At 39.3% G+C, this 19,919-nt stretch overlaps 2 protein-coding genes and 1 non-coding gene across 4 annotated transcripts; 2 read left to right on the top strand and 1 right to left on the bottom strand.

The window, feature by feature from the left end:
- Positions 1-632: 632 nt before the first annotated feature.
- Positions 633-3,748, bottom strand: LOC121318685 (cytochrome c oxidase subunit 7B, mitochondrial-like). The gene is made up of 3 exons (XM_041255616.1): positions 3,640-3,748; positions 1,309-1,433; positions 633-877 (listed from the first exon to the last, which is right to left on the bottom strand). The coding sequence occupies exons 1-3, from the start codon at positions 3,674-3,676 to the stop codon at positions 800-802; spliced, it is 240 nt and encodes a 79-aa protein (XP_041111550.1). The 5' UTR covers positions 3,677-3,748; the 3' UTR covers positions 633-799.
- Positions 3,749-4,107: 359 nt separating this feature from the next.
- On the top strand, positions 4,108-4,215 carry trnal-caa. Its single transcript has 2 exons — positions 4,108-4,145; positions 4,170-4,215. It is a non-coding gene; the product is annotated as a tRNA-Leu (tRNA).
- A 300-nt stretch (positions 4,216-4,515) lies between these two features.
- On the top strand, positions 4,516-17,229 carry LOC121318684 (A-kinase anchor protein 17B-like). 2 transcript variants are annotated; one of them, XM_041255615.1, is made up of 5 exons: positions 4,516-4,721; positions 8,348-9,091; positions 9,971-10,107; positions 12,998-13,148; positions 13,482-17,229. In XM_041255615.1, exons 2-5 carry the CDS (start codon positions 8,363-8,365, stop codon positions 15,216-15,218), a joined length of 2,754 nt encoding a protein of 917 aa, XP_041111549.1. In that variant the 5' UTR covers positions 4,516-4,721; positions 8,348-8,362; the 3' UTR covers positions 15,219-17,229. The 2 variants fall into 2 exon arrangements, with proteins under 2 accessions (XP_041111549.1, XP_041111548.1); XM_041255614.1 differs by having other exon boundaries at positions 12,998-13,238.
- The last annotated feature ends 2,690 nt before the right edge of the window (positions 17,230-19,919 follow it).

Genomic DNA, 19,919 nt, shown 5'->3' with positions numbered 1-19,919 from the left:
CTTTAACCCCATTCCAGTTGTGCAGCAATTTAAACGGGTAACTGCATACACAACATATAGCAAATGTACTGTACTCTAAATGTCATACTCTTCAGTGTATCTATGACAACTTGTTTTGTTGGACAAGTTTAGAATATATTTTTTTTATATATTGGTTTTTTTTTTTTGTTGGTCTTTTTTTTTTTTTTTTTTTTTTTTTAAAAGGAAGACGAGAAGAGACCTAGACCAGAGAACTGTCCAGAACACATTCCCTTGCTACATGTACTGTGATGCAGTTACTCATCAACTCTGATTTTATGTTAAACAGGTGGTTGCATTTTATGATATCTGAAACTTTAGACAGTTTAATAACGGTGTGAATGCCGGCCCTACAAAAGCATTTGAAAAAAAAAAAAAATTCAAGCACGGGTGCTTCGTCTTGGGCCAACTGCATACAAACATCTCCTCCAATGGACAACCACAGTGAACAGGAACAAAAAGACAGCAACTCCCGTTAAAATCAAGTTCTCAATAAAAGCAATGCTCTTTATTTCACATCTTTAAAACTTCAGAGCAAACGTAGCTAACATATTTTGACCCATAGGTCTTCTTCAATTACAGACAACACAGGAATAGACCAAGGAGTCAGTTAATGAGGTTTTAACTTAATTTATTACACCAATTATGTCACAACAAATGACAAAACTAGTTAGTTCACCAGCATATGTGCAGATGATATTTATACATCCTACATATTTCAGCAGAAGTGTTCAAAATATGTTTTTAGGTTTTGCTTCAGCAGTTCAAAGCTGTGGCTTCTCTACTCCTCTTTCCACTCTTTTGGTGTGATCTTGCCGACCGGTGAAAGGTTCCAGGTAATTCCGGTCTGTGTTGCAACCTGCAAGATATTAAACAAGCAGTAAATATACTTGAGACCAAAGAGGACCATGTTGGAGTTTATAAAGGATATTGTTTATAATCTTACAGGATACTATAGTGTTTCAATAGAGCAACATGTGGCTCCATGTATCCTGCAGCTTGTACATTCATAGAAGCAATACATCTGCTGCTATGACATGCCCCAAGCCACCCTGTATGAAGCCTATTTCTTTCTGTGCAGTAGCAGTCTGGAGGTGCAATATAGAGCAAGATTACATTATAGCTTGCTGAGAAAGTGCACAAAAAGCTGGCTGCCTAATTATCCAACAACAAATCAATGACATAACAAATCTACAGTTGCTCCCAGTTAAACCCAATTTCATGGCACTGTTCCTAGTTTTAGTTACAGTTTACTGGTGTAATGACGAGTAAATATTTGCATACACTTACGTATGTCCAGACACTCCCACAGAAGAGTATTCCAGAGACCAGAAGCATGTTGCCATATTTTTGATGAAAATTTGGTCCAGCTTCGTGGTGGCATTGTCTCACTGCAGCTTGGCGGATGCCACGTGCTGAAACACACAAAACAAATGCGATTAGGGTACACTACATTTAAAGATTTGATCTATCAATGTATTCCTCCTTTCCCATGAGGCTGGAGCGATGCATCGATCCACGGTATAGTTTGATCACCATCGATGGTCAAAAGTAGCCTGCTTGGCCAGAAGCATCCCAGCAACGTCAGTCCCCAGTGAGCTGGTTTTCAACAAGGCTGGACAGACTGTAAACAAGTCATGTTTCTCTTTAAAAGCAAAAAAACATAGCTGCTATCCTCTTTCTTAACAAAGACACAATATAGAAAATGGGCACCAAGATACACGACTATTAAGTAATATCAGCAGCTCTAAATGTTTTACTGCTGTTAGTTTTGGGGATGTGTCCTCACTTCTCCATTTCATTCAGGATAGTTGGGCAATGAACTCAGTTCTGCAGAACAGCTCAGCCAGTCATCACCTTCATGAATTACTAATAAAGAACCTGCAAACTGTTTATTATTGAAGTCTTGCAGACCTGCTGTCTTGCACATTGTGAAAAACTTACCTGCAAACGGGAAATGCAGCTTTTACATACTACAGAAAGTTGGGATGCCAGTTTCCTTTAACAACTGTACATTTTCACAGACTGGAAAACAGAGACAGACCTACAGGTCCGGAGTATACAATGTGGGAACCAACTGGGGAAATGTGTTAAAACAACATGAAAACATGCACATCAGAAACCCAAACAGAGATAATGACGTGTGTCTGCACGATGGTGTTCCAGAACTGCTGAAAAATACTTAGCTACAGGCTTGCCACGCAATTCAAGATGTGTTCTTGTCCCAACCAGACCCCCTCATGCATACTGTATGGGTGCAAAATTGGGATTTGGAATTTTTACAAATGTAATCAAGGATCTAGTTTTACTAAATATAGCTAGAGAATGAGGAATTAGATTACAGAAGCAGCACTTTGTGATGGTTTAGTAATAATGTACCCAGAACAGGCCAACTGATAACTTCTTCTCTAACTATGGGCTCTGGACCAGGTGTTACTGCTTAGTGGACCAATCAGATGACCAAGGTCATGACTAAAACAAGCTGCTGTCCAAATAAGCTGGCTTCCAGTTGCTATTCAACTGATAAATCCACAAGACTTTCTGCTCCTTACAAGCTATAATTCCATAAAGGATTCTGTGGACCACAAAAATGAAACGTTTTCAAGCAAACAAACTGTATATGGCAGTATATAGATTACATTGCATCAAAGTAAAACATACATATTTCTTTTTACATTGAAATTGCATTTTAAGACTATTTGCAGTGTTTGTTTTTCAAATAGATTTGTATGTTGAACATAATGATTTAAGACAACTAAACTAGATCCAATCAGATTGCACAAAAAAAAAAAAGTTAAAGTCCAACTTTTCGATATAGGTTGAAGCTCATGTCGCTCATACGTTTTTTTTTTAATCTGGAAAAGGTAGACATGACGACTGGAACTGAAGAAGTTGATTTATAAACTCGTCCTAAAACCCATTTGTATGCAAAGTTTCATACAAAGCCCAGTGGTTTACTGAGGCGATCACTTAACTGCTGTGTCACAATATTACTGGGAGCAGTAATCGAGCCTACTTACTTGATCAGATGGTGTGTGTGTGTGTGTGTGTGTGTGTATATATATATATATATATATATCATATATATATATATACATATATATATATATATATATATATATATATATATATTATATAATATATATTATATATATATATATATATGTATATATTATATATACAATATATAACGAAAAAAACCGGTGGCACGTTATAGTGTTTTCATGACTGGTAAGTTGATATAGTTACGCCATTTAAATGGAATGAACTGTTGTCGGTTAACTGAAAAAAAATCCGAATTGTTTGTGCACCCAATTATTTGTAACCTTTTTACTTAAGTACTATTAAACCCACAAGATTGTTTCAGATAATGTTCAGTATAGCCAGGATTCACTGTGTGTTAACTGAAAACACGTTAAGAGCAATTATAATTTGGATCCAAAGCTGCAATTAGATACATGTATGCTTTTTTTCGCAATATACTAATTTAACAATTCAAATATATCAGCGTACTGTAATTTACCGGCAAACTTGACAACAAGAACACCAGTTCATTTTTTTAAAACGAGTAAGGTACAGGGATGTTAAAAATTGGGGTATTAAATTTAGTTTCAACCTCACCAGTTAAATTCATCGCTGTTTTTACCAAAGGAAACATCGTTCTCAATCTTCCTGGAGCTGCTCTCGGACTACACGAAATATACCCTTGAACAGTGAAAAACAAAATGGCCGTTTTCACCGGAAGTGTGTTATAAGGGAATTTAAAATATCTCTTGTTTATATATCTTGTTTATTTACTATTATACATGTGGCCATACTTTACTATACTTAAATACCAATCACTGCATTGTTTTAAAAAATGTGTTATTTACACAAAAAGAAATATAACGATTGGCGTGAATTATTAACAATGCTTTCTGGGAAATGTCGTTTTAGTTTTATGGTGCTTTTACTTTTTTCTTTAAAAAAAAAATCGATTGTAAATGTATTCATTTAATATTTTGTTTTATTGTTAATTCAAGTGCATTGAATGAAGTTTTTTAACTTTTCAACCTTGATATTAATAAATTGAGTTACACTAATGTCAGTGTCAGGATGGCCGAGTGGTCTAAGGCGCCAGACTCAAGGACTAAAATCCTTCCCGTTGGGGTTTCTGGTCTCCGTATGGAGGCGTGGGTTCAAATCCCACTTCTGACACATCTTTTTTAGTTCGTTTTTAACGTGTTTTGATTTATTTATTTATTTTTATTTTTTTATAAATATTTAGCAAAAGTCAAACTAATTTCATTTAAATGTGACGATAGGGAGTTTAAGTTGTAATAACTAATAACATACATATTTTAAATAATCTTTGTACGTGATAATCACAGCAATAGAGACGTGTAAAATATATTGATAGATCTGGTTTATTCACAAAACAAATGATTGCAACAACAAATCGAAGGAAATGAGTGAGGTCGTTTAAACTTAAAATAAGTGTCACCTGTGAGATCTACAGCAGCAGCTTCTCAACAGGAAGGAGGAAGCGTGTTCTCGTTGCGCTTGCTCTGTCATACTAGCAAACCTGGTAATGTCAGAGAAAGTGGCTGTTTGTCGGCGGCGGTTTATCAAAGGTAGACTACAGTACAGCTAACAAGGGAAGGAACAAAAATCGGTATTGGGTACAGAAAACACGGTTAATAAAATAAAGGCGTCAAAAGGAGGTAGGTGCATATAAATTAGTGGGTGACAGTTTCTGCTCGCCCATTTGAACGCCTGTGTCTTTTTTAGTTTCGTATTGCTCTGTTGTTTTAAAACTTGCGATAAACTAGGCTGGCTAGATCAACTTTATCCCTGAAGGAAAGCACGTACACAAAACAAGTGTTGATGTATTGAAGTTGTAGGTGCCGTCCATTTCATTGAAAACATTAACCGAGGAGACAGCTTGCTTTAATTTACTTTCCTTTAACCTTTTCCTGTTTCAAATCCGTCAAGTGGACTTGTGTTTGTTAGATTTTGCTCCTTTCTAAAACTACTTCTGTCATTCTGCATGGTTATAATTTTGGTGGAACTTAGTTCACGTAGCGAGATAGATAATGACCACCATACTGGACTACCACACCATCTGGTCTATTAGTATATAAACCGCGGTGGATAACCTCCCCCCTTTAACTGTATGTTAACTATGGTCATGTAGATTGGTAATATGCATCTTGTCGAAATGCAGCAGCAATACAATAAAAAGAGCTCCATTTCAGAGTAGTTTTATAGAGGCAGATCGTTGAAGGACTACACAGAGAGAGGATCTTGATTAAGGCTGCATTTCTTATGGGTTATGTGAGTATGCCTCTGCTATCTTATGATCATGTTTTTATATTCAAAGAAAAGTAATCAATCAGGAATACTGTTTCTTCTATTCAGTACTCGGTTGCTCTTGAACACTGTGACAGCACCCAATTGATTACAAAGGTTGATAAACAATTCAGAAGATTTCCTCAGGGTTTTGTTTTTGTATTGCATGCTGTAGTTGCACTAATAGCCCCTGCTGCACTGCATGTCACATGAGAAAACTTCCTTCTCAGGAAACTGCTTGCCTTCATTTTCCAGCTTAGCTTCAGCCAATAGTATACAGTCTGCCCTCTGGTTCTCCAGAGGAGCTCTCCTGTAAATTCTCCTGATTGTTTTGACTCCTGTGAAATGTTGTCCTTCATAACAACAAGATGGAAAAGCATGTTTGTGCTTGTCGTGGAGGAACAGGACCCCTTCTGTGCTGCAGAGGATGCTGATGCTATTTAAGACTATTTGCACTGGAACAGTCTTTATAGTGGGGGTGCTGAAAGCCATTGAATAAAACTGTACCCCTGGGTTGACGTTAAGAGTAATCAAATCGAAAAGTAGCTACGCTGTTCTGATCCTCTTAAATACTGTGAGAAATGTTTACAGTTGTATTTTATTTCCGGTAGTTGTTGTTGGCAAGCACAATCAGTAGGCTCCAAAGGCTGACTTGCTCACTGGTGTCATACTTTTTTCACGAGGGAATGGACAGCTAATGTGTCCAAAATGTCACTGTACGTGTGCTGCTCCACAAAGCAGCACCCCCAGTTATCTGCATTTGTGATGAGCTGATTGTAGCATGTGGTTCCGCTGAAGAATTTACAAAAAAATCGGATATTCTTTCTTGGGACGTTTTCAATACCAATTGTTTACTTGGTTTTTAAGCATTGAAGGGTTTTAAGTACAGTTCCTCAAGGACCAATTACTTCATGCTTTGTAGTTCAATTCTTCTGTGCACTGTACTATATAAGACACCAGATCGTAGCAGACTACAGCTAGCGAGATCCAGGTTTGGATTGGCATGCTTTCAGGAATCCTTTTTGTTTATGGTAATTTATTGATAGCTATCAGTTAAGAAAATTTATTGGTCGCTACGTGCAGAACCGGTGTCTCACTATAAAAGGAGCTCCTGAGCTTGAATCTCTGCTACTAGCCCAGACAAAGGAGTCGCTACAAACAGTGAGCAGAAAATGCTGTCCTGTGTGGAGAGCAGCCAGGAAATTGCCTATCCAGGCTCAAAGTTTGTTCGGTTCTATTTTTAACTCTGTATCACTGTGTCTTACCAGGGTCAGAGTCTGTTTAGTTGTTGTCCAGGAAAGGATTAGTTTCTGGATTTTGAACCCCGCTTGACGGTATAGGAAGAGAGTGTATACGAGACCTCCTGTTGTAGAAGTTTTAAATCTGTGTCTGATTGCAGCGAGTGATGAGGTCATTATAATCGTGTGGTAGCTGAGCAATGCACTTTGTGTTCTGTTCATATAAACCCTGTTACATAAGCATGAGAGGAGGAAAATGCGGATTGTTTTTGATCTCCCTGGCTCAGGTGTCATCCTCATCTGTAAGAAGTGTTCGTGCATGACAAAGCTGTTCCAACCATAAAATATAAACTGAAACTATCTGACCTATGATTTTTTTTTTTTTTTTTTTTTTTTTTTTTTTATTAAACAATTTTCTTCCAAATAAAATAAAATATAATTGTAAGCTAAGGGCCTTGTTGTGGCATGGAACTCCTGAGTCATTAAGCCAAAAAACCAATTGCCAAATAAGTCCTGTCAAAGTTAACTTTTTGAGAGCAGGGCTTGAGTGTCGCTCGGAAGTGTTTCATCAGTAAGCAATGCTTCTGCAATAGGTGGCATTAGCAGTGGCTTTATTGGCTGTTCCTCCCATTGTTGAGTAAAACAGAAAGGCTGACCTCCATAGAAAACAATGGGAGAGCAGTGGCCAGTTGTTGTATACTGAGCATCAGAAGAAACTTATATTTGAGCATGAAAAGAAACGTAACACTTATGTTTGGGTAAAATTCACTAGATGTGATCGAAAAATGCCAAACTCTGTTTTAGAGCAGGTGCAGTGACTTTTTTTTGTGCTGATTAACAACTGACATCACGAAGATGCTGCAGAATGATCTGTCGATCTCGGGCAGGTGTGGCCTGCCATTGACAGAGTGTGTCTGGTTATATCGTCTCGCCAGGTTTGAAATTGTGAGCACCCAAGACTGCGAGCCACAGTACGATGCCCTAGTCCAGCCTCCAACATGTCGATTGCATGGAGGCGCTGCTCTCTTGACAGACGTGGCATATTGTTTTTTTTTCTGTGATTCTTTATTGCTTTTATTCAAACTTGCAATTCAACAGCTGAAATCACTCTATATCCAGTGTCCAATCAATTGACTCACTAATCAGGTGATTAAGTGCATATGCTTCAGTCATAGTCACTCAAGTGTGTCATGGTCAAAGATGAATTAAGTATGAGTAATTAAAAAGAAACCAAAAACATTTCATCTGTCCATCATTTATATACCTTATTTTTTTCGAAAATAAATGTGTTATAAATAGTGATAAGTTTCTTTTGATGCTCATTTATAATTTGTAGTAAAGAAACCTCCCTCCAACAGCCTCGGTATTGGTGGGACACCACATCAGGGCAGTGTGTACTGAACCAGTGTAGATTGACCATATGATTTCATATAACTAAAACCCACATTGTGGTCAGTCTCTACTTTGGGGGATATGCAGATTTGTACTGCACCCCTTTTTTTAAATCTTGTAGTATGTTAAATTCTCCATACAGTGTCCAGTGTAAATGTGTATGGTAATTTTGCAGTTAGTTATATCATACTTAGCATTTACCATGGTTTGCCATACCCCTCTGGGCTTACAGTGTTTATCCATGCTTTCGCATGCTCTATTATATTTTTCTATGCTTTTACTATTAACTCTTATAAGGGGGCTTTCTTCTAGTTTTATGAACGGTTTGCCTACGAGTCCATAATTGTTGTTGTTATTTTATTAATCAGGACGGTGATATCAAAATGGCAGCCACAATTGTCTACGATTCTTCAGAGGCAGTGGAGCTGTGCTCGGACCGGTGCCTGTATCTGAAGCCCATTGCCAAGCTGGCGATCACAGTGATGCTTCCAGAATCAAGGGAGGCCAGCAAGACCATCTCTAACTGGGAGGTGATAGCCAGGCTCAAGCAGATGGCTCAGCCCCACCAATTCAACTCCATCCGTCTGTCCAGGAGCACCATGGAGTTTCTCCGCTTTGAGGGAGAGTTGGAGACCAAGAGTCTGGTCCACACGCTGCAGGCCAAGCTACACCAGAAGACAGTAGCAATCCAGGGCTTCTCTGATGGTTTGAGGGTCCTGGCTGTGGAATCCCAAGTGGATTTTCCCACTCAAGAAGAATGGGAGTCTTTCTTTGGAGAAGAGAAGCCAGACACCATTCACCTGGAGGGGCTCCCCTGCAAGTGGTTTACCCCTAAAGAGGCCAGAGACGAGAGACCCAGTGAAGAAACCGTCAGGGAGGTTTTTGGCCGATTTGGGCCTATCCGCAACATGGACATCCCCATGCTTGATATGTACAGGCAGGAGATGAGTGGCAGGAACTTCAGCTCTTTCGGTTTGGGAGGGCTGCACACCTTTGACATGTATATCCAGTTTCAAGAACATGAGGATTTTGTCAAAGCCATGGAGGCGTTGAGAGGGATGAAGCTGATGTTTAAAGGGGAAGATGGAAAGGCACTGGCATGCAGCATGAAGGTAAGAGCAGAATGCTGTTTGTGGTCTTCAGAGGATTGAAAAAACTGGGCCCTCAAACCTTCATGGAGTCTAGATTTGTGTGCTATCTGCTGTGGGGTGGTACAGATTCTATAGAAATATTAGTTAGATTTCAAATATTTGTCATGTCTGCATGTTGACTATCCAACATACATTTTCTGGATGCAGATGTAGAGGGGGAAAAATGTGCCAGAACGAGAAAACAGAACACAAAAACGTTCAGCAATGTTCACTTGAAAAGCAACCATAAACACCAGAACCACATAGTGTGGAGCAAACGTTTATGGTGAAGTCATGATCAAGCATATGTAATGCAGATACAGCTATAGTTTTTACTGTTCTATGTGCCTACAAACTCAGTGCTTTTTGTTTTTGTTTTATTGTATATATATTTTTTTATTACTCCTGAAATAAATACTTTGGTATTGATATTAGTTCTGGGGTTGGGATTAGTTAATTCACTAGTTATAGTGAACTTGCACCCTGATTTATGAAGGGAAACTGAAGCTATTTTAAGTCTTTGATCAATTCTATAGACAAATTTAATGTTTTTTGTATCTTTCATTTAAATACTAATAATGATATCACTTTTTACACTAATGCATACTATCAACACATTAAACACATCCTTATTAGAGTATGTTGCAGACACTCGACAACTTAAACATGAAGGGCTGGTTTCACAGCTCCTGATTTAGTACTAGTCTCCAATTACACAATGTTAACTTGGGTAAGGTAGTCTGTGAAACCAGCCATGAATCATCAGTGTGTAGATATTTATAAAGCCTGCGTCCTATTTTCCAGTATGTAAACTGTGCTAGAGCTGTGCAGATCTGCTCAGTTTGCTCTGTGTTGGTGCAGGTGACCTTTGACACGACAAGCCACCTGAGCGAGGCGGCGCTGGAGAGGCGCAGGTACGAGAGACAGCAGCTCAGGAAGCTGGAGCAACAGAGGCAGCAGGAGAAGCTCAGAGAGAAGGAGCAAGAGGAGTCAGAGAGGTAAACTAGATATTCTGGGCGACACTATTTCAATATGCTGCTTCCCTGAGGGGTTAATGGAACACTCTCAGTGTTCCATCATAACTGAAAACAGTGGATTAGTGGAGGTCTCTAACAGTAAAGTATGGTGTGCTGTATGTGTTGTCAACCTAGACATAACCTAGAATTACTGAATCTTGAATGGATTGGTGAGTACTGTATTTGGTCCACCCACCTCATTAACGCATGTAAACACATGGCTGTGCTTTACGTTTAAATTGGTGTTCTAGTAATGCAGTGTATGGCTTGTAGAGCATGCATTTGTTAAACACTTTAAGATTTTAATCAATTTCTTATTTATCCTCATGTAGCAGAACTTGTGAGCAATTATTCCCTCAATACAATTGTAATTCTTTATTTTTGTACCTTGAGTAATTGTTGCAGTTCTATAGTCGTGTGTGTTATAGTTATACTACAGGTAAAATTTACCAATCAAAGTGTAAATAAGGCCTTGTGCACAGGATGACAGGTGGTGACATCAAAACTGGAAGAACAGACAATACTGTGAGTGAATTGAATGAATGTGCTGATGCGCTGGTTTGTTATAAAATAAATGATTTAAGCAAAACAAAACACTGACACAAAACCAAAGGTCACGTTGGCCAAAACAAACAAGTACTGTACTCCGTGCAGGGCTCTACGTTCAGATTTTTAACTACAGGCCCCTCAGGCCACTGGCCCGGATGCAATTTTATCTGGCCCAATATATTTATATGTTTTTTTTCATGATGGTTTTTATTTTCAGTATGTTTCTAACTGTGTATGGTAACCAAAGAGAGCCCACGTCTCAAAGGTGGCTAAACAAAGCCTTTCAGTATATGTTACTTCAGCCATTTAACATGTATATAGCAAGTGCTATAAGAAGTAATCCAAACTTGGATAACATTGAAATTAGAAAGGTAATTTAACATTATGATGAATATAAAGACTAAGTGTTAATTAAAACTTAACATACTAAATGTTCAGCACAACAACGCAATAACTATAAGAAAAGGCAAGATACTTGGAGTTGGAAAGGGGTGTTTTTTTAACTCTGAACTGTAGTTCAATGTAAAACATCTACTGTTGACTTTCTGTGAATGGGTGGAGTAACGACAACATTTACACTGACCATTAAAAGTATAACCAGGGATCCTTGTTTTGAATGATTTACAGGTTATTGAATAAAGAAAGTAGCTTGACTTCGATTCATCTGATGTCAGTACTTGATGGCTAGTTGTAATTAGTAATGTTAAACTATTGTAATGTTGGAATGTATTTTCTATTTTGGCCAGGTTACAATATTTACACTAAGATTATTTTATAAATATTATTTGTTAGAATTAAACAGATGTAGAATATTTAGGTTGCTATATGATAGGTGTTATTTTATTCTGAGTACACTACAGCAAAAATTATTGTTTGGTGGTTTGCACAATATTATGCTACTGTTGCTTTAACTGGAAGAGATACGTGCTGTGACGTTGCTGTTCATTGATTCTGTATTTTAGTTCAGTAAACAAAAGGAAAATCTTGTGCCTAAGGAAATAGGGCACAGAGCAAAGAAGTTTTGTCTTGGACATTGTTTGTTCAGTTTGTGAACCCGGCTAAACTTTACTGGCTTACACTGTTATACTGTCTGCTTGTACACACCCATTTGCCTTTTACTCTTAGTGGCGTAAGGGACCAGAGTGCCGGTAATCGAATACACAAAAAGGTTGCACCCTGTGTATTTAAATAGGGAACTATTTGAAATTCCCATCCCTAATCCTAATAGTAAACACTATGAAAACAATATTCATAATGCAAAATAATAGCAATCCTATTTAGAGCATTATCACTTGTGTAGCCTCTCCCACGTCAGTGATACCATCGAGTCCTGAAAGATTCTGAATGGCATTTGTGGCCTGAACACATCGGATCCCAAATCAAAAAGTTAGACAATTCAATTGCGTATCTGGTTATCCATCGGGATATCTTACTGTGAGACTGGATGTGATGTAAACGAAATGTTCAATTCACAACAGATAAAGCTGCTGTTTTATCTGCATGTCTGAGAAACTGACGCCAAACAAGGCTAAACGTTACTTTTTTTTTTCTCTGTCATGATGAAGCCTCCACTCTAAATGTTCGTCTACTTTTTTTATTTCATAGTTGTATTCTTTACGATTTATTGATTTCCACGCTTTCCTGTGGTGCTTCATAACTACAGGCCAAACTGCGCTCTTTGCCGGCCCCGGGCCACCGGGCCATGGTTAATGTTGAACCCTGCAGCGAACAATTGTTTCTTTAGATTAACCAGTAGCAATTGTTTCGCTAGATGAATTCTTTCTCTTTCTCTCTCCAGTCCACTTTTGTGCAATCCTCGTGCTCGCATACAAATATATACTTTACTCTGCACATGAAGCAATTCCCATGCCTAAACACAAATCTACATTTTACATCACCCGTTCACCAATACATACACCAACAATAACACACCACAAACAACATAAAAAACAAAAATCCGCACAGGGGCAGGGCACCCAGCTACAGGTCTGCAAAACCAAGATCAACTGCATTAGTGAGAGTGATATACTAATGAGAGGTGATTCAAGTGTATTTAAAGCCTTGAAAACTTCCCTTTTGTAAAATGTACTTGTTTTGCATTTCTAAAGTAAAGTCTCTCAGAATTTAACATTTTCCACTGTGCACTAAATATAATCTAATTTCGGATTGCTGAATGGACAGTGAGAGAATAAAGGCAGAAGAACTCTCTTTGCAAGACAGGGGTGCAGGCTCAATAACCTCCAGCAAGCACATTTACATGATGTGTCACACAGAGGTATCTTTATTTGCTCTTCCTTTGTTTTCATATATTTACATTTTCTAGAAGAAGGAAGGAAGCCCAGCATGAAAAGAGAAGGCAGGAGAAGCTGAGAAAGCGAGCGCAGAGACGGAGAGACCCGGAGGAGAGAGGTCTCCTGAGGAGTGGCATGCCTTTCAAAGCTGAAGAAGACCAGGAGGAGGAAGAGAGGATGGAGGTAGATATTTGGGAGGAGAGGAAGCTGGTGTTGGCACTGAGGCGGCTACAGTCCATCAGGCTTCTTGCTGCGCTGCTTGAAAAAGCTCAAGTACGTAGACTTCTGTTTCTATTGGGGCCACTTACCATTAATATAACTCTTTTAAAGAGGAAATAGTCTTGAATTCTGGGCTGCCAATTTAATACAATTTTACAAGAACAATGTAGCGTTTTTTATAAGGAACTGTTTTTTTAATCGCTTGCTCTTTAAGGAGGAGTTCAATTTTAAACCAAGGGGAGGGTAGAACATTGAGAAATTCCATTCTCATAAGGTCAACACTTTTTCTTTATACAGCCTCTTGAAAAACTGAAGATCAAAAGCAATGTAACTGAACCAGTAGAGGATCTACCACAGAGTTTCCCAGAGGAACACTTAGAAGAGCAAACCACCAGTGAGAAATGGGCACATGGAAAAGCAAACAAACCCCATGTGGGTCAAGCAGCCACAGTGATGTCTTGTCACCTTTCAGAGGCCCCAGATGGGGACCATTCCACTGCTTTTGATGAACACACTGGTGAAGGTTTTGATTATGGACCCATAAAAATAACCATTAACCCGAACCAACAAGCCAGGGATCCTGCCCCAACCTCCAAGCAACATTCCTATTCCAGTGATGGGATGGGTGGCCATTTGTTTGACCTGGACTACTCTCGCATAGGAAAGCCATCCAAACGGCGCAGAAAAGAAAAGATTTATGAGTCGGAAGAGTTTCTGAATTATTTATTAAACCATTATTCCTACCCAAGATATGCCCGATTTTATCCCAGCCCTCACCCTGCTTCGGATCAAGCCTCAGGGTGGGACAGAATGGTATCTAATAATGGAAACAGCTTCCAAATAAGCCTGAGGAACACAGACGGCAAATATTGTACCGAAGTCTGTATCAGTCAAAACGAAGGGCAGGCAGGGAGCAACACGGAGGATCGTTACAAATGGAAAATCACCATCAAAGCGACTGAGCCACTGCAGAGGGGCTTGGGAACTAAAGACAGCAGGTTAAAGGGTTACAGCAGGGAATTTCAGGTACAGTGGAACAAGTCTGGCCTGCTTGCGGAGGAGGAAGGCTTAGAGCAGTCCAACTGTAATAAGGGCTTGTATAAAAAGTCTCCAGTGAAAGGTTTCAGGGTAAACAAGACTGAACATTGCAGAGAGAGTGCAAAGGATAGCGAATGTGCCTTCTTCCCTGCTGACCCTCTGCATCAAATAAGAACTTCTACTGATCTGAAGGACTTCTTTGAAGAGATAAACAGTGCTTCTGAGTTCACTGGTGAGGAATACCAGTGGGAAAATAAGTATGTCTGCATGAAAAGCAGGGATTTTAAAGAACAAAGCAGTGGGCTCAAAGCAAAGAAAAGAACTGGTAAAGCCGCTACCTTTGGATATGGAAGCAGGATTGAGGAGGGATCTGAAGGGCAAGGGCAGACGGCTGAGCATGACGTTCTGCAACTTGACGACAGCTCTTTCTTGAGCAGTAAATCATTGACAGCCTGCGATCCAAAGAAGGTGAAAAAGAAGCGAAAGAAATCCAAAGGGGAAGGAAGAGGCAGTGCGGCAGGTGTGAGTCACGGGAGTAAGAAAAGAAAGAAGAGGAGGAAGGACAAAAAGAAAGAGTGTGAAGGCTCAGCAAGCAGGTCCAACAGCGAAAACGAAGAACGCAGAAAAAAACACAAGAGTGTGAAGCAGGACAAGCCTCAGCACAGACATCAGAAAATCAAGGGTGAGTTTTCTTCCAGGGACAATACAGAAAAATGCAAACGGTCCAGGGAACAGTGCAAGTCAGAGAAATGGGCATACCAGTACCACAAGCCTGACTATTGGGGGAATGGCTTTGGGGATGCTTATGACTGCAGTGAGGAGTTTGATGGCTGTAACTATTACAGTGAGAAAGGTTGGCAGCGCCACAACGGCTTGGAGGAATACGTTGATAAAACTGCAAACCCTGCAGCACAGAAATATGACCGGTATGCTCATAACCAGTTAGACCAACTTTACCAGGAGACTGGCACAGGGATAAAGGATGGATATCAATAAAAAAGCAAGCTAAAGATTGAGACTTCCTGATTGAATGTGTCTTCTTGAGTCTCAGTTTATACATGAAGATACAGGGCCTGTCTGCCTTAAACTCACAATGTTCAACCTTAAAATAGTTCCATGCATTTTCTCTGCCATGCACATCCATTCATTATACAGGCCTCAATGTGCAGTTTTGAAAGAAACGCATGTTTTTAGCAAACATGTATTTTCATTTTATAACACGGTAACTGTTACTACACTAGGTTAAAGACATCTGTGTTTGGAAGCTGGGCTTTTAGACTGTCTTGCACTTTCTGGGCCACCTGGAGGGAGAAATTGTGTCCACTCCTTCACTGGCTTCTTTCCTCTCAATAACCAATTAACTGCTTCCCCTATTGACTGACATCCATCCTTTTAGCCAGTAACATGCATTGACCCAGAAGACATTGCTGGAGGGAAATGAACAAGGAAGTGAAACACTAACCGACTTCCTGGAAGGCAAGCAAATGGAGATCTTCGTGTAGTACCAGATGTTTAAAATGAAAATGCATGTTTTCTACAAATTCCTTACAAACTCCATTATTGAGACCTATGTGGCTAATTGAAGTGAATTCATGGAATTATTTTGTTAGCTACAATTACCGTCAGTTTAAATGTAATACCTTGGGGTTACATTTTGTACTAAATGACGTTTGGTGCTGCCAACTTGACCCACAGTGAACTGCGCTCCTTCAAATTACAAACAGTCACGCAGTGCAGCACTGTTTACATTTCCAGGGAAACAAAAAGCCACCCTCAGATTCCTTTCAGGAAGCTCGCCTTTGCCCTTGCACTGAATGCTAAATTAAAATGAGTAAATCCTGGTGTATCATTGTCAGCCCCATATTCTTTTATATGACTTAAAATGAATGGTCTTGCATCTTATTAGCACTAGACAAATGACAAATGATCTTTTGGTTCTTATGCATATTTGCAACAAAAAAAAAAAACTTTCTGTAACATGAGTTGAAGTGGCAAACCAGTCTTCAGCAACATGACACAAAGAGAGGGCAAAGACAATGAACCTGATGCTATTAGGAGGTGTTAGTACTCATAGAGGCACCTGTCTGGTAGTCACGATGGTGAAGCATTTACAACTTTTGATGATACAAATTAACAAAACTAAGTTTGTTGAATTAGTGCAACAAAACAGCAAGCAGTATTACCTATAGAGGGGACGGGAATGCAGTTTTCTGCTTGGTTAGCTTACAGTAGAGAGAATGGAGGAATGGATGTTTGGAATGAAGACAATTCCTGTTTCATGATCAGCTTCACAACTCAAAAGAAAATGGTCAACTCAAAAAGAGATTAAAATAGATAGATAAAATTAGGTGAGATAAGGAGAGGAGCAGGTTAGTGCATTCCTTGAGATGTTTACACCACATTACCTGGGGGTGGAGCCAAACCCTAACCTAAGAGTCCTTACAAACATGATACCAGCTGAAGATGCGGATAGAGAAGTGTCTGTCAGTTTGTTTTTCTACATGGTGAGAATATATAGAATCATTGTAGGGACAAGATAGAACATTTTGAAAACATGAAAAACAAAAGTGAATGTTCAAGTGTCCTTTGTTTCTTTGGCAGTGTTCCATTTCTACTGTGATTTCAGTTGTCTGGGTGCTATCCAGGAAAGCAGTGTTGTGCTGTGGTTTGCTGTGTTTGATCCCTGTGTTTGAGGTCAGTTTGTGGAAGGGTTTTGGGAATTCCACACTACATGCAACCCTGAGTCTGTATTCTCTCAGAAGAGTTTAATATTTCATCCTGATGTTTCCCTATACCTACATAGGGGCTATATATGTGCATTATACCATGAATTAGTTACATTTTGTTAAATGTTTATATATTTTTTAAACAACTTTTTATATTGGGTATGCAATTAATAAAATGTACTTCAGCATCTCTTGAGATAGTCAGAATAAAGCTGGGCATTGTTAACAAACTAAGAATGAAAATAAAAATATATATATATACACACACACACACACACACACACACACACACACACACACACACACACACACACACACACACACACACACACACACACACACACACACACACACACACACACACACACACACACACACACACACACACACACACACACACACACACACACACACACACACACACACACACACACACTGTAAATATACATCCAAACTTTGGTTACACCAGGTTCTTGATCACAGCATTGGGATAGCAACATCATTGAAATCATATGTAAAGAAATGGCAGCATAGGGGTCCCCAAGTGGCTAGTCTAGTAAAAGCACGGCAGCGTGGTGCGCAGGTTGCAGAGGGAGCATCATATTGGCTCTGGCACTCCCGTGGTTTAGAGGCAAAATGGGCAGGGACTTTTTCTGCTCATTGTGCTACAGTGAACCCTACTGGGCAGGAGCCTAGTAAGCTCAAGCGGGCTGGACTTTGTCATCCAGAGTCCGGTAGTTCGCTAACAACTGCTCTCGAATTTCTGGGTGTAGAAGAGGGAATTGGCTTGATCATGGGATTGGAGGACGCCCACTGAACCATCAGTTCTTCTGAGCTGTGTGGGGAATTGCTGTGACGAGGGATCCTAATTGGGCATTTAAATAGGGGAGAAAATGGGGGGGTTAAAAAAAAAAAAAAAAAAAAAAACAGCAGCATCCAAATGAGCAAGCAGGGATAGAGGCTCCTTCGCTCTGAAGGACAAGTTTCTGAATTGGGCACTCGAGCTGCAGCTTGCTTCACAGAATGTAACATTCTTCCTGGATAGAGCCCTTAATAATTTAATACATTTAGAGGTACGTTAATTTTGTTCTATTAGTGTAAAAAACATGAATTTACTGTATTTTTTTTTAAGGCTGTGTATTTCAGAAATAAATTACATACTGTGTTTTATCTGTGTGTGTGTTGTAAAATTAAAAGCTTTAACATTGGCCAGGGGCGTTCAGTTTGTGTGAGTCATACCAAACACTTGAAGACAGAACCAGGACTCCTAGATGCCTAGCAAAGACGTGAAGACCCCAACGGAACTGACAAGGCCATTATTGCCAAAGGGTTTGAAATTGCACGTAAGTTAATGACTCCCTCTATGTATAGATCATTATTAGTTAATAAAGAGTGTCCTTTCAATGTCCCATTTTTTGGTAAATATTTCAAGGTTGAGGTATTGGGGTCCATAGTCTCATAGGGTGCATGTTCTTGGTGCTTCAGCCATTTTGGGAAATTTATAAGCCATACAATTTTGTGAGAAAAGCAGCGTATGTTACCAGTTTTACTGGGGGTTGATTATTTCATTATACACCACACAACATCTACAACTGACATAATTTTCCTATTCAAAAGATGTAATGTTACTCATTAGAGCAGCACTTTTCTTTTGAAGGACAACTTTAAAAATAGTTCAAATGGAGGGGGTCACGTGACGGCTTAGCAGATTGGATGTGAGAGAAACACGCTTCTGATATTTTGATTGCAACCTGTTACCATCTGTCCTCCTGTTCAGTCCTGATATAAAAAGCACAATATTAATAGAAAAGTCTATTAGATGATTACATCTTTAGATGACTACTGGGCCAATTCTACCAAGAATAATACAAAATCAACAAAGAAAAATCCAGAAACTAGAAGCGCCACACAACAACAAGGAGACGAGCAAGGTGGTGACTGCTGCGGTATGCCTGAAGCCTTCATTTCACAAATTGTTCAAGAACTCTCCACACAAATTGAAAGGATACTGGATGCAAAACTGGAATGTGTTATTAGTTCAGTTAACTCACTAAAGGCATTGATTGCTGAATCCAATAAAAGGATTCAAGCCATAGAAGAATATATCTTTAATAAAGGATATAGTGATCAAGATAAATGCATCGTATCTGCTGCGAAGCAATAAAAGAACAAGGATTTGAACTAAATTACCAATACGCTTTTTTGAAAGATGGATATCACAACAGCTGGATATTGAAGTCAATTGCTGGCTCCCAAGCCTGGGGAAGACCATGACCCATCATAGTGTAATTCCACAGCTACAGGGATAGGCAAACTGTACTGTCAAGGAAGAAGGACGACCTGAGAGTCAATGGGAAGAAGAGAACGTTCTTCCAGGACTTCTTATTTGCAGTTCAGAAACAGCACAGCGAGCATAATTCAGTACGCAAGCAACTATGAGATGACGACATACGGTTCGCTCTGCTATGTCCTACAACACTCCGAATCTTTCAGGAAGGAAAACCAAGTGTACAGGGCAAGCAGCCCTGTACAGTATTTATTTTTAGAACAGGGTTTCCCCCTCTGCCCCTGTGCAGTTTATTTTGTGTTTTGTATTATGATTTATTTGTGTTTATTATGTATTGTATTTATGACGGTGTAGCCGTCAGTTTGTTTTGTTATTGTTTTGTTTTTATTAGATAAGATTGACTGCCCTTCCTCTGCCAGTTGCTGATTAAAAACCTTATAGTAACGTGTGGCTGTCAGCCAGTGCAATAATTACAAATTAGTTACAAACTAGTTAAACCCCTCGGCCACGGTATTTAAGACTGCAGCTCTCCCTGCTCTAAGTTCAGAGGCAGAGGCAGAGAGAGAGAAAGGAGAGAATTTCTAAAAATACCAAAAGGATCAGTGAAGGCAACTGCCCAGCCTGACTTTGGGTCTGTTTTGTGTTTTTGTGTTTGTGGTTTTGTTTAAATATTTATTTTGGATC

Source organism: Polyodon spathula, chromosome 7, assembly GCF_017654505.1.
Source record: "Polyodon spathula isolate WHYD16114869_AA chromosome 7, ASM1765450v1, whole genome shotgun sequence".
NCBI lineage: Eukaryota > Metazoa > Chordata > Actinopteri > Acipenseriformes > Polyodontidae > Polyodon > Polyodon spathula.
Note: the sequence above shows the minus strand (reverse complement) of the source record. Positions and strands in the feature narration are given on the sequence as shown.

Excerpts from the sequence above, each read along its gene's own strand:
- LOC121318685 (XM_041255616.1), bottom strand. The coding sequence starts at position 3,676 with ATGTTTCCTTTGGTAAAAACAGCGATGAATTTAACTG. Across the intron at positions 1,434-3,639 it reads AACAGCGATGAATTTAACTG|CACGTGGCATCCGCCAAGCT; the intron begins GTGAGGTTGAAA and ends TGTGTGTTTCAG. Across the intron at positions 878-1,308 it reads GTGGGAGTGTCTGGACATAC|GTTGCAACACAGACCGGAAT; the intron begins GTAAGTGTATGC and ends AATATCTTGCAG.
- LOC121318684 (XM_041255614.1), top strand. The coding sequence starts at position 8,363 with ATGGCAGCCACAATTGTCTACGATTCTTCAGAGGCAGTGGAGCTGTGC. Across the intron at positions 9,092-9,970 it reads CACTGGCATGCAGCATGAAG|GTGACCTTTGACACGACAAG; the intron begins GTAAGAGCAGAA and ends GTGTTGGTGCAG. Across the intron at positions 10,108-12,997 it reads GAGCAAGAGGAGTCAGAGAG|AAGAAGGAAGGAAGCCCAGC; the intron begins GTAAACTAGATA and ends TACATTTTCTAG.